Source organism: Delphinus delphis, chromosome 14, assembly GCF_949987515.2.
Source record: "Delphinus delphis chromosome 14, mDelDel1.2, whole genome shotgun sequence".
In the NCBI taxonomy this organism is placed as follows: Eukaryota; Metazoa; Chordata; class Mammalia; order Artiodactyla; family Delphinidae; genus Delphinus; species Delphinus delphis.
Window position 1 is genome coordinate 82,083,435 of NC_082696.1, and position 14,633 is coordinate 82,098,067.

General features: G+C 38.9%; 1 protein-coding gene across 1 annotated transcript in view; it reads left to right on the forward strand.

Moving 5' to 3' along the window:
* LMBRD1 (LMBR1 domain containing 1) overlaps positions 1 to 14,633 on the forward strand; it is a 116,489-nt gene that overhangs the window by 84,754 nt on the left and 17,102 nt on the right. The window contains exons 12-14 of the mRNA XM_060030407.2: positions 121 to 225; positions 1,866 to 2,015; positions 3,375 to 3,453. Coding sequence (XP_059886390.1) covers positions 121 to 225; positions 1,866 to 2,015; positions 3,375 to 3,453 — 334 coding nt within the window. The remainder of the gene's footprint in view (positions 1 to 120; positions 226 to 1,865; positions 2,016 to 3,374; positions 3,454 to 14,633) is intronic.

Genomic DNA, 14,633 nt, shown 5'->3' on the forward strand with positions numbered 1-14,633 from the left:
CCTGATCAGGGTTGATATTTTAAACATTGCCAAATATGAACAATGAATTTTCAGTTAATTTTACATGACTTCTAAAGCCCTTATTGTTTGTGTATTAAGTTTAATTTTATCTTTTTTCAGGTGTTTCCTCTTGATTATATTCTTATAACAACTATTATTATGTACTTTATTTTTACTTCAATGGCGGGGATTCGAAATATTGGCATATGGTTCTTTTGGATTAGAGTGAGTATATGTTACAATATCATTTTGATTTTTTTCATCATTTTATGCATAATCTCCATTATTGCAAATTATCTTAGATTTATAATATAAAAGTTGTAAATATCTTGACACCAAAAATGGAAATACTAGCTTTTTCACTTCATGTTAACATGTCCCTTCGTCTACAGGGACAATTTTGCCCTCCCGGATATATTTGGCAAAGTCTGGAGATGTTTTCATTTGTTATAACTAGGAGGCGCTACTGGCATCTGTTGGTTAGAGTACAGGGATTCAGTTAAACATCTTGCATTGCACAGGGCAGCCTCCCACAGCAAAGACTTATCCAGCCGAAAACATCAGTAGTACCGAGGTGGAGAAGTCCTGGGCTAGAAGTTCTGTTATTTTCCTTAGTGTTCGGCTGCATGGGAACACACTGAAGCACAACTGGACTCATGGTAGCTCAAAAGATGGCCTTTACTACTGGGAGTGAAAGATTACTGTGTGTTTGGAGAAAGGGTCATTTTCCTCTTAGAGTCATCTTGATATAAATTAAGAATTTTAAAACGAGATACATCATCATGCTTCCAGCTGTGGGTAAAATTCAGTTAAATAGTGGCTTGAACTAATGAAAGACTTCTTGCTGTGGAACATTTTTAAAATCTAACATTGCTTCATTAGCTCAAAAATCAAGTCTAATATCTCTGGATTACTCTTGGCTTCTCCCTCATGATTGTGATATGCTTCAACCCCATTTATTCTGTCCATGTTCCGTAAGGAAAAGGTAGCTAGCAGAAGTGGTGATACCTATATCAAAAAGCAAGACTTTCCCAGAAGTCCCCAACAGACTGCTTTCCTTTTGACATTTAATGTTTTATCACTACCAGCCACTACTAGGAGTAGGGAAGCTGGGAAACGTACATTTTTAGGTGATCATATCCCATCCAGTATTGGAGTCCTATTACTCTATACTGTACTACGATCTAGTAATAAAACAGGGAGGTGCTATTTTAGTTGCTAGAATAAAAGTGTGCTCTGCCGTTGAAATGAAGCCCGTCACCAGGCTCCTTCTATCTGTTACCACATGTTTTAGTTTCCCTCCTGTATGGATACATGTGAAAATAGCTGTAGTCAGATGAACATAAATTACCATAAACTATATTATAGTTTTATAGTAGAGTATAATATAAGGATATCATATTTCATAGAAATGAGTATTTAAAACATGTGGCATGTCTATCCTTGGGAAGTAATATTATATAAAACTCAAATATATTACTAATACTTACAGTTGAAACTCCTCTAATCTTTAGATAGAAGTAGTTCTCAGTTCCTCTTAGCTCTAGGAACTTCTAACAGATGCTATTGCATAATAAGTTTAGAAGATTTTTCTGAAACAGACCGTGTGAGTACAAATATATTCTCTAGGTCTTGAGTTTTTAAAATAAACATGAATCTAAACCTAAAAGCTTTTCAGGGAAAGCGTTGTTATTCTTTGTTATTCTTATAATTATCTGGAAAGATTAAGAATTCTTAGCATTTATTTTGGGAAAAAGAAACGGTGGATTGAACTGTGTTCGTTACCCCCTAACAAAGGAGTGGGACTCAGTCCCTTCACATGAAACGTGTTGCTGGAATATCATCCCTGTGTTCTTTGGTTCCAGTTGTATAAAATCAGAAGGGGGAGAACCAGGCCCCAGGCGCTCTTATTTCTCTGCATGATACTTCTGCTTATTGTGCTTCACACTAGCTACATGATTTACAGCCTCGCCCCCCAGTATGTTATGTACGGAAGCCAAAACTACCTGATAGAGGTAAGTGCAAACTTTAAAAAGTCAGTATTTTGATATTTTAAGCATAGTGAAATCTGAAATCAAATTCTCATTTGTGAAAGCTAACACAAAATATTAGCTCATCAGGTTAAACTTAATATTGCTAAAACTAGTTTTTCATTCCATTTTTCAGCATGTTTATATTTGTTTCAAACAAGTTCTTTTTAAAAATAACACTGAATCTCATTACAGTAGCTCCTTAAATGGATCCCATGGTGCCAAGCTACTGAGCTGTGTCTCAGCACTTTGCTAAAACTCATAATATTTACTCTAAAATAATATTTTAAGTAAGTTTATTAATATGGCTCCCCAAAAAGTTTTGGTGTGCGGAAAGTTATGTCTGCTCATTGGTACCATGAATCCCAGAGGAGAGACTTTATTTTATTTGTACGTAACTATGCTTTCTCTTAACATGACAGGGATCCTCTTACCTGTTACAGTGATTCCTTGGTGTTGATCTTTCAAAAGCCAGCTGTGATTCCTAGTTGTACCTGGAGAGCTAGTTTGAATATTTTGACAGCTTGACATATTTTGACCATATCTAATTCAGCCTTTGTTTAGTTTTCTTTTCCTAAAATATCTCTTGCTCTACCTTCTAACAAGTCAAATCAAATCCATGTTTCAGGGCCCAGTTCAAGCCTTACTTTAATGGAGTTTTTCATTATTAATCCAGTCTCCCCGGGTCACTCCTTTATCCTGTACTTCTTCCTCCATTCTTTCTTTACTCTAATATGTAATTAGGAACAAACAAACAAGATCTAGTAAGCACGTCAGACCTTTAATACCATGCATAATATTGCTAAGGATTGAAAAGTTAGTTCATTGAAAAATATTAAGTAACAATGCCATTGGATCAAAGATAAGGCACGATCATAATGGAGGTAACGAATGACACAAGTTTGGGAAACAATGCTAGAAGGTCACCTTAGTCACTTTTTTCATTTCTTATACCTTTTATTCTCTTCTTGCCTTATCTCCTGCACCTCGTTCACTAGGTCATGCTTATAACACATTCTTTTATGAATGAATGAAATAACGTCATGCTTTTGCATGGATGAATGATATTCTTTTCTTGTTCCACAGTGGAAAAATAAGTAGGCCGTTTCTCTGGGCAGAAGCTCTGTTGTTCAACACAGGGCCTAATGATTGTTATAGGAAAGCCCTAATGTTAAATTTACCCTAAATCTTTTTCTTCTAGTTGCAATTTTATGTAATTTACCTTTTAGAATATTAGCTAGATGTAGTTTAATAGAAAACAGTATAAAGTTCATAAAGTGATTACTTTTTAATCGAAATATATTAATATACTATTTATATTTTAACTATATTTTCATCTTTCAGAGCAATATAACTTATGATGCCCATAAAGGCAATTCAACCCTTTCTGTGCCAAAGAGATGTGATGCAGATGCCCCTGAAGGTAAAGTAGCTTTTATCACCCATCTTAGAATTTATAGCTCTGTAAGAAAAGATGTGTCTTGCATTTTGGTGTCTTAATCATTTGATGCATTTGTTTTAATATGTGGTGAAAGGAAATTCTAGCAAGAAGACCTTGGTGTCTTCAGTAGAATATCTTGGTAATTTACTGATTTCCATTAGGGAAAGTATCATTACAAAGTGTTTACTTTTGAAGAACAAAACGTAGTTATTATTTATCACATGTACTAGTATAATGAGAAACATTCTAAATGTCTTTTTTCATTGTTCTTAAAAATTTCAGGAGAATTTTGGTGGTATCTGCAATTTTTAGGACTGAGACCTAAAGTACCTATGACCTAGAACAACTTTTGGTCCATCCAACTCTAGTTACTTTAGTTAATGATAATAATGTTAATGATGACAGCGATTAACTATTAAGAACATGTAATTGTGTTTCAGACACTGTGCTAAGTACTTTGTGTGTATTCTGACAAAAGCTCTGAGATCCTCTGCTCTTAACCTCTGTGAATTTTGAGACAATCTTTTTTTTTCTGTTTTCTGTGTGCTAAGATGAGGTTTTTTTTCCCTTTGAATATTATAGTATGCTTTTATTTCAGGGTAAAATAATATGTCAAATATAGTATATTTCTTGATAAATCATTCAGGGGTACCGTTATGGAAAAGATAAATTTGGAGTTTTTTACCAGGGTCAACTCTGGAATGTGGTAGAGTAACAGGAATAGGTACAGAGTCCAGGGTAGCCCAGTGGAAGAAGTACAGAGCTCTACGTGGAGATCACTGTGCGGTGGTGGTCCTCAGAAAGCAGGGCTTCAGAAAAGGGAGGGCAGAGCTGCCTCTCAAGGTGAATGAAGGATTTACCTGGTATGTGCATCAAGGGGAGGCTGTTCTAGGCAGAGGAACAAAGTGCTCAAACGTAATTCGCTTAAACTGTAAAGTTCTGTGTTCCAGCGAATGTAAAGCACTGTTACTGTTTTGTTGTTTTAATTCTGGAGGGGTGTGGGTTAGAGGGAGGGAGAAAGTGGGATTGCAGAGTTAGGAGTCAAGCCCCGGAAGGCCTTGGAAGAGTTCTAAGCAAGGAAGTTGAAACTGTGGTCTGCTTTGTTTTCAGTAACTTTATTATAACAGAGAGAACGGGTTGGAGAAGTTGAGAGCTGAGCGTAGAAATCGGCTGGGAGAGGCTGCCGGCAGGGGCTGTGTGCAGTCATGCAGGAGAGATGGTGAGAGCCTGGAGTAAACAGTGGTCTGGAGGGTGTGAGATGAAGAGAGAAGCAAGAGGATTTCTGCTTGCTTGGGTCTGAAGCAGTGGCAAGGCAACAGAATATTCTAGAATGGCCCTCCAGTTACTGAGTAATGGGGTAAATTCTGGTATCAGCAAGCTGAGTTAAAAATGGATACTAAGATTAGAGAAGAAATGTAAGAAATGCTTAGTTGACTTGAGATGTCTCACAGACCTTGAGGCGGAGATTTCGTGGGCACTTGGATATTTGCATAATGAACTCAGAAGGTGGAGAGAGAGGAGCGTGGAGACCAGGGCTCGGAGGAGGATGGCTACCCAGGGGCAGGCAGGTGAAGCAGGTGTGGGGAAGGGGACTGTACAGAGGCGGTGGAGGCGAAAGCTAAGTGCAGTGACTAAAAAGCGATATGAAGCCGTGACTGAGTTTATATTCTTCACAGAAATTGTTTGTGGAGATTGAGAGGGATTGGATGGAAACTAGAGCAGGCGTGCAGGGTCGGGGGGAATCTTTGTTTTTTTCTTTTTAAATGAGGAGAGACTTCAGGGAAGATGGAATGGAATTAATGGAGCAGGTAAAGTTGAAGAAAAATATCACAAAGGTTAAATGATGGGCCAGTACCATCCAGTTCTGGAGGAGATGGTATTTAGAACATCAAAGACTGAATGCTTTAGCTAGAAGGAAGGATGCCTCTTTCTCTAGAGCAAGGAAGGAAGCAACAGTATGGACTCAGATAGTAATTTCTTAGGGTGAACAGGAAGTTCTGTATGATTGTCTCATTTTGCTGTGAAGTTTAAGTTCAGTCATCTGCTGAGAATTGTGTGGGCCATTGGGCACAGAACCTAAGAAAGTGGCAAAAGTTTTGATCGGTGAACAGAAGAAGGATCTGACTGAAGATAAGTTAGTGATAGATAAATATGTCAAGGACCAGAGATGGAATTATCTATCTGTATTTTTGCTGAACAAATCTGTATAGCTGGTACCATTCTCCATCATTGCCTAGGCTGTCGGGGAAGGTGGGTTGAAGGACTGAAGTAGAATGGTAAGCCAAGGACAAGCTAAGAGTGAGAGAATGAGACCTACCGCAGAGTCCAGGGTGTAAGGGAAAGAAGGGAAGCGACTAAAGCTGGGAGAAAAGAAAAAATCAAGAGATGAGATGGGGAAACAGACATGAAGAAGAAATAATAGTAAAAGGTTTCTTTTTTTTTTTAACATCTTTATTGGAGTATAATTGCTTTACAATGGTGTGTTAGTTTCCGCTCTACAACAAAGTGACTCAGCTGTACATATACATACATCCCCATATCTATCTCCTCCCTCCTGCGTCTCCCTCCCACCCTCCCTATCCCACCCCTCTAGTGGTCACAAAGCACCGAGCTGATCTCCCTGTGCTGTGCGGCTGCTTCCCACTAGCTATCTATTCTACATTTGATAGTGTATATATGTCCATGCCACTCTCTCGCTTTGTCCCAGCTTACCCTTCCCCCTCCCCATGTCCTCAAGTCCATTCTCTATGTCTGCATCTTTATTCCTGTCCTGCCCCTAGGTTCATCAGAACCATTTTTTCTTTAGATTCTATTATAGGTTTCTATTATAAATAAATGTGACTTGATTTTCCAGCTCTACTTTTGTAATGAGTTTAGTCCCAGGTTTTTTACTTTGAAATGTACATACACATGTCACACTAGGGTTGATAGTTGAAATGCTTTGGGTTGTCATTTTTAGCTCAGTGAAAGTAGAATGAAAAATTACTGTTGAGTTGATTTTAATTTTTTTTTAAGAGGGCACTGATCTTGAAGATCTAAAATAGGTTCTGTTTCTTAAATTCTTATAGTAGTATTGAAACCTTAGCAGAAAAACATCAAAATTTCAAAATTAAGTTGCACTGGTAAAGGTGTTTAAAATGCCCTTATATTGCTGAACTGAGTGAATTTTTATGTTATAGATCAGTAAGTTTAGTTAAATCATACCCTTGGCCATAACTCTTTTATGAATCACATTCAGTAGTTTTGTTTATCAGTCTAATCTAATTTATAGTGGCTTAAATCAGGGGTCCCTAGCCCCCAGGCCACGGACTGGTATCGGTTCGTGGCCTGTTAGTAACCAGGCACACAGCAGGAGGTGAGCGGCAGGCAAGCAGAGCGAAGCTTCGTCTGTATTTGCAGCCGCTCCCCATGGCTCGCATTACCGCCTGGGCTCTGCCTCCTATCAGACCAGCGGTGGCATTAGATTCTCATAGGAGCACGAACCCTACTGTGAACTGCACATTCGAGCGATCTAGGTCGCATGCTCCTTGTGAGAATCTAATGCCTGATGATCTGAGGTGGAGCTGAGGCGGTGAAGCTAGCGCTGGGGAGCGGCTGCAAATACAGATTATCATGAGCAGAGAGGTTTGACTGCACAGAGACCATAATAAATCAACTGCTTGCAGACTCATATCAAAACCTTACCAGTGAGTGATAAGTGACAATTAAGCTGCATCTGGTGGCAGGCTTTAAGTTGGAATCCAACACTTATTTTAGTCTGTGCCTGGCCTGCCCATTATTTTATTTACCACTTCCATCCATGCCTCTTTCCTGCACTGTGTCCTTGTCTCATTCACAGTTTTTGGTAAGCCCACAAGATAACCCTAGGCAAAATGAGTAAAAAACAAACGTCGCTGGGCAGCTTCTTTGTCACTGGGGAGCTTCTTTGAAAAGGGAGAAAGAAAGACCCAATGATGAGACAGAAGACTCTTAAGACTGCCAACAAAAAGAAAGTTGCATTTGAAAGAAAATACCAAGAGTCCTACTTAAGTTACCAGTTCATTGCAGCAGGTGGTTCATATTCTCCAAGCCTGCTTTGTATAATATGTGGTGACTGGCTATCCAACAAAGCCATGAAACCTTCAAAACTGCTTTGCCACACGGAGACCAAGCACCCTGCATTAAAAGACAAGGCTTTGGAGTTTTTCAAAAGGAAAAATCATGAACATGAATTAAAGCAATTATTGAAGGCCACCACTTCATCAAACGTGTCTGCACTGAGAGCATCCTTCTTAGTGGCTAACCGCATTGCTGAAGCTAAGAAGCCCTGTATATTGGGTGAAGAGTCGATCTTGCCAGCTGCTAAGGACATTTGTCATGAACTTTCAGGAGAAGCTGCAGTTCAAAAGGTGGCACGTGTTCCTCTTTCGGCTAGCACCATAACTAGACGAATTGATGAAATAGCAGAGGTTATTGAGGCGCAATTGTCAGGATTAATGAGTCACTGTGGTACGCAGTCCAGGTTGACGAGTCTACTGCTGTTGACAACAAGGCAACGATGCTTGTTTCTGTGTGATATATTTTTCAGTAGGGTGTGCATGAGAATATGTTATGTGCACTTTTGTTACCAACCAACACCACAGCTGCAGAGCTCTTCAAGTCCTTGAATGATTACACATCAGGAAAACTGAACTGGTCACTTTGTGTCGGTATATGCACAGACGGCGGCTGCCGTGACTGGACGGCTTCCTGGTTTCGCTCCTCGGGTCAGAGGGGTCGCTTCTGAATGTGAGTCCACGCACTGTGTCATCCATAGAGAAGTGCTGGCTAGCCGAAAAATGTCACCTGAACTTAACGTTTTGCAGGATGGGATTAAACTTATCAGCCACATTAAAGTACATGCCCTTAGCTCATGTCTGTTTGTGCAGCTCCGTGAGGAGATGGACCCAGAGCACACACGTCTTCTCTTATACACAGAAGTGAGATGGCTTTCTAAGGGAGATCACTGGCCAGAGTTCGTAAGTTACGAGAGCCTCTCCACAGATTTCTTTTAGAAGAACAGTCACCAGTGGCAGCACGTTTCAGTGGCACAGAATGGGTCGCAGAACTTGCTTACTTGTGTGACATATTCAACCTGCTCAACGAACTCAGTATGTCACTTCAGGGGAGAATAACAACTGTGTCCAAGTCGGCAGATAGAGTGGCTGCATTCAAAGCCAAACTGGAATTATGGGGCGATGAGCGAACATTGGGATTTTTGACATGTTTCAAACATTAGCAGAGATTTTGAAAGACTGAGCCAGGGCCTTCTTTCTCCCAGCTGGTGCATGATCACCTATCTCAGCTTTCAGAAGAGTTTGAGCATTACTTCCCAACCACAAAGACCCCCAAACTGGGAAGGAATGGATCCACGACCCATTTGTGAATAAGCCAGGTGAACTGACTTTGTATTGGAAGAGGATCAACTGCTTGAGATCGCAAATGACGGTGCCCTCAAAAGTATGTTTGAGACAACTTCAGATCTCCATACGCTCTGGATTAAAGCCAGGGCGCAATATCCTGAGATCGCCACGAAAGCACTGAGAAGCCTGCCTCCATCTCCAACATCCCATCTTTGTGAAGCAGGGTTTTCTGCAGTGACAGCAACCAAAACGAGATCACAGAGTAGACTGGACCTAGCTACACACGTCGGGGGTCACTGTCCCCCATCAACCCCAGATGGGACCATCTAGTTGCAGGAAAACAAGCTCAGGGCTCCCACTGATTCTGCATTATGGTGTGTTGTATAATTATTTCATTATATATTACAGTGTAATAATAATAGAAACAAAGTGCACAACAAAGGTAATGCGCTTGAATCATCCCCAAACCATCCCCTCTCCCCCACTAGTCCATGGAAAAATTGTCTTCCACGAAACCGGTCCTTGGTGCCAAAAAGGTTGGGGACCACTGGTTAAAATGACCTCCTTTGAACTGCCGAATATTTTTGTAAAACATTTTAGTTGACTTATTCTTTGAAATGTTGCTTTGCAGTACAAAAACATACCCTTTAGGTTTATGGCTTTATTTCTCCCAGTATTTTTTTGGTTCTCCAGCTAATCTCTGAATGTCAAATTTGCCTGTGCATACTTGGAAGAGGATGGTAGAAATATGACCATTGAATTTGGGGTGGCAGGGTAGATTTTTTTAAGAGAATACTTTAAATAAAAATGGTGAGGGGCTCTAAGACAACTCTCCTCCGCCAGATTCAAAATTAAGATGGCTTTGGGGACGGCTGCTCATAAAGAAAATATTAATCCTTCTAATTCATATATAAGGAGATGAAAATTGTTGAGTTTTAAATGTTAAAAATTTTTTGAAATGATGGAGAAAGATGAAGGAGCAGGTTAGAACGTGAGATTTGACGCATACGGGTGGGGATGGGGTGTTAAGTGTGGTGACAGAGTCCAGTTACTGCACACTAGGAAATGTCAGCATGAAGAGGAGAAACGCAACACTATTACTTGTAACATTTTAGTGGGCACTTTGACTAGAGTAGATGATACTGTAATATAAATACCCCATAAGGTACTTGATGTCACCTTCGTTATGTACCTTTTGCAAGTAACAGAATTTTGGAGAATGATTTTTAGATTATGAAACAAAAATTATAATTTAGAGTGTTATACTTAAAATTATTTTTGAGGAAAGGTAATCTCCCTAGAAAGATGTTAAAGCAGTGATTTCTAAAAATACATATATTGACCTCTTACCATTATTAAGTGCATTTCATAGACTTGTTTTTCTTAAGTAATATTGCATTCATACATGAGGTGGTCTGACATTTATTAAATGTTGTAATGTTTGAGAGTCATCTAAAAATAGTTAAGGTTTTGTTGTGTTTAAAATGATCCCTTAAAGAATAGGGTGATTTAACAGATTTATAAAGAATGCCTATCATACTATGTTCACAAAGTTACCTTAAAACAACAGTATTACTTAATTTACCCTTACAGGTAATGCATTGTTTATAAGTTCAAAATGAGTCAGCTGAGCAAATTAGAAATCAAGTTTTAAATTTTATATGCTAATATGACAAAAGGACTTTATTTACATTCTTAGTTTCACATTCTTTAATTGCTGCTTAATCTAATAAGCATTAATACACAGACAACGTATATGTTAGTGTGAATAAAATAGTTAAAACAGGCACAGAATTATGAAGAGTAACATAAATATACAGAAATATTTGAGCCCAAAGAGGAAGATGGATGATCAGTTTCCCTTTGTGGACAAACAGAATAGAGTACTGGGGTAGATTCTGGGAAGGAGAGAAAGCATCAGAGGAGACACATATACCACAGTCCCTGCCTTTGGAAAGCAAACAGCCTAATGGATTTGGATATGAAAATGAATAATTGTAATAGAGAAGTAAATGGCAAGCTATAATGAAGTTACAGACAAAATGCTATGGGAAGGCAAAAGGGGCTAATGGTTTTCTCTGCAGTGTAACTTTTGAATTGGGCCCCAAAGCATAAGTTAAATCCAAATGAACAAACAAACAACAAAAAACTGGAGGCTATTCCAAGCAGAGAAGGAACCTGCATTAACAAGGCATAAAAACAAATCTACTTGGCATCTTACAGAAAAAATAAATTGTGGCAGGAGCATTGAATATTTGGGGAGTACAGTGAGGGATGAAGCAAGAAAATATATTTCCAAATGATCATTTTTAAAAATCTATGAACCCAAAGTCTTATTTCTGTCATCCTATTTAATTACTTTATCTTTCCTTGGAGTAAACTTGTGTTGTCTTATTTGGACATTAAAGCAACTGGAAATGCGATGATCTGTATAAATCAAACTGGATTTTTGTGGATTATTCTGGTTAAGTATATTTGTTAATATATATAGCCAGCCTTAAAAAATCATCGAACGATCTATGGCTTTAGATTTTAGCTTTAGGATATAATTTTACTAGGACAAATGGTTAAGATGACTCAAGTTAGCTGATGATGCTAAAATAGAAACTGATGTGTTAAACTTTAAACTACGTGAATTACAAAAAACTGACTTGAACTTAAAGAGCTAAAGCAGGGTTAAAATTATATATATTAAGTACAGAGGGAAAAGTAAGAATTATTTTGAATAACTAAAGATAATGTTAGAGGAAAATTAATAAAGTAAAATGTGCATTGATATCTTACTTTAGAAAGTAGCTGAACACTAAGTTCTGGAGTAAACAAGCCCATTATCAAGGAGTGGCTCAAAATACATTCTCTATAAATAAAACGTGTTTACCAAGCTGTTTTGCTTTTGTCAGTGATAAAAGCAGGTTGACTTCTTTTCTCAGAACCTCAAGTACCTATCCTTCTGCAAACTTTTGTCTAAGATATTATGTCAGTTAGAGATAGAGAATCTTTTCCCCCTCATTTTCTGTATAACAAGTATAGAAATGGAAATACAGGCTACAAAGAGACACTTAAGTTATAAACAATTTTTAAAATATAAACTAGAATGTTAAAGCAAAAAAGGGGGACTTCAGTGAGGCCATCCATCTAACTGGTTTAATACCCCTTTTTTGCAGATACAGATACTAAGGCCCTAAGAGATAAGTTAAAAGTTGATAGTATGAGACTTGGGACTATAATGCAAGTGTCTGGATTCCAAGTCTCTTTTTTTTCTACATTTCACATTTTTATGTTTTGTTTGCATCATCTGCCCTTTAATTTTAAAAACAAAAGGGTGTTACTGCTTTTTTAGTATAATGGAGACAGTCATTTGAAGTCACGAGGAAATGAAAGTCACAGACGATATAAAAGAAAATCAGAGGTCAAAGAGCTTAAACCTAGGTTACGTGAGAAGGAAACGTGAGTCTGGACAATGAGAGATGAACAGAATACTAAAGCATTACAGGATCCAAGGTACCGCTGTGTGCAGAGATCATTTGTGTGGATGCTTCAGAGAGATATTTACCAACTAGCCAATCTTAAACCTTTGAGAGTGCAATTTCAGTTAGGGTAGTATGGGCTGAAGTATTAGAGAATTAAGTGAAAAGATTTAACTATGAAGAAAATTCCTTTCTGTATTTGTTTTTGGTTTGGGATTTTTACCATGCTTTCTAAACAGCCTTAAAAATCCCACATATAAGTGGCACGTGGACTGAAAGCATGAGGATATTGCTGAAAGTTGTATATGAATCTAATTTTTAGTATGATACCATACAGAAGTGCATTCAGGAGCTTGCTGTTTGGCTAATGCCTCTTGACTCTTTTTGCAAAGTGAGTATATTCTTAATTCCACAGATCTGTTTCCCTCATTCATGCAGTGAGGGAGAACATGGGGTTCTCGTTTGATTATTTTGGGTTGAGTCCTTTGTTGAACATCCAAGTACAGATCTTGAGTTGGCAGTTGAGTTGGGTCTGGAGATCTGGAGAAGTTTATGCCGGGTTGGCTGGGGCAGGTGGGAAGGAAATCTGTGAGGTTGGATGTGAGATCACCTAGAGGGTGAACTCAAACAGAGAAGAGGTGCGAGGGTGGAGCTCTGTGGCCGTCCCGTTGCAAGAAGAGCAACCAGCAACGGAGAACTAAGAAGGAAGATTAGGTGACGGTAGTTTCCTGTAAGCCAAGGGAAGAGTGATCCACCATTTCAAGCAGTCAAAAGGAGAGACATATTTAAACAGATTATTACAGTAGGAAGAGGGGATGCCACAAAAAGAGGAGCTGACCGTGAGCTATTTGCAGGTGTTTCAGATGCCAGGCAGGAGAGGGCTTTTCTTTTCTAGGGAGGAGTAAGCAAGGCTAGAAGGAACCAGCTGTAAGAGTGGGATGATCATGGGATGTTTTTCCTGAGGTCAGCCAGGAGGGCTTGCTTAGGAAGGGCTGTCTGCTGGCTCAGGCTGAGGGTAGGGCAGAAGGAGCCCCTTTGGGGGCCTGGAGAAGGAGGGAAATCTAACTAAAGGTTACTCAGGTCAAATCAACAAGCCTCTTGTTCTGATTGATCAGTGGGGACAAACAGCTTAGCAGATCTTTCGTGAAGGAGAGACAGAGTATAGAGGGCTGCTGTCTGGCTTCGTCCCAGGTAAACAAGGGAGGTGTCCAAGAGCCTTCTCTGTGTCACACATTATATCCTTTTTCATACTAAGTTCTCAAAACCTGGTGTGTATTTATACTTAAGGAACATCTTAATTCAAACACTAAATTTACATTATCTAAATGAGAACGTTTATTGGTTAAAGTGAAGTATAGTTCTACCAAAGCACTAAAATTGTTTAATGAAAAAATATTTTACACTGCTTCAGTTTTTAGTTTAAGTTAATTAAAATTAAATACAATTAGAAATTCAGTTCCCTAGTTTCAGTCTCGGCCATGTTACCAGTGGCTGCTATATTCGACAATGCAGGTCTAGAGCCCACGTGAGTGGTTGGCATCTCATAGGAAATGCAGCCTCTTACAAAGCTAAGCCCCTCCGTCTCCCAAGGATGGCACCATCGTGTGAGGGTGAACCACAAGTAAAGTTAAACATATTACTTGCAGAAAACCGAAAGCAAAGTTGGCCTTAGTGTCAAGAACAGGAAGGAAGGAATCACATTCCTAAGAAATTGTAGCCGCAGACTAGCTCTTTGCAGATTTGCAGGCCAAATGCACATCGCCAGAGTGAATTTGTTTCATTGAAATTTCTGGCAGTGTGGTAGGCACATGGTGCAAGTAAATTTAATCCTCCCTAGAGGAAAGTACCATAATTCTTGGCTTCATGGAATTCCCACAGAGGAGTGCAAGTGAAGACATCGGAGTCAAATATACAAGCACACAAGGAATCAAAACAGCGTGTAAGAGAGCTAGAAGAAATAGCAGACAGCAGAAAGAGACTTGCAAAGCCCTGATATTGGAATTACCAACGTGGATTAAGGAACAGCTAACTGTGATGAAAGGAATAAGACCAGATCAAAATATCGGCAGGGAACAACAAAGTATTAAAAAAGAATGAATGAAACCCTAGCAGATTTGTAAATGAACCAAATACAATGTTTAAAAATGAAGATACAGTAATTGAAATTAAAGTCAGTTTAGAAAACTGCAGATTAAAACCACAATGAGGTGTCTCCACTTACCGTTTGTTAGCTGTAAGAGGAAAGGTAGTAGGTGTCATAGCACATCTCAGAGGAAAATGGGCACACGCCGTACCGGGTGAACAAAATTAACAT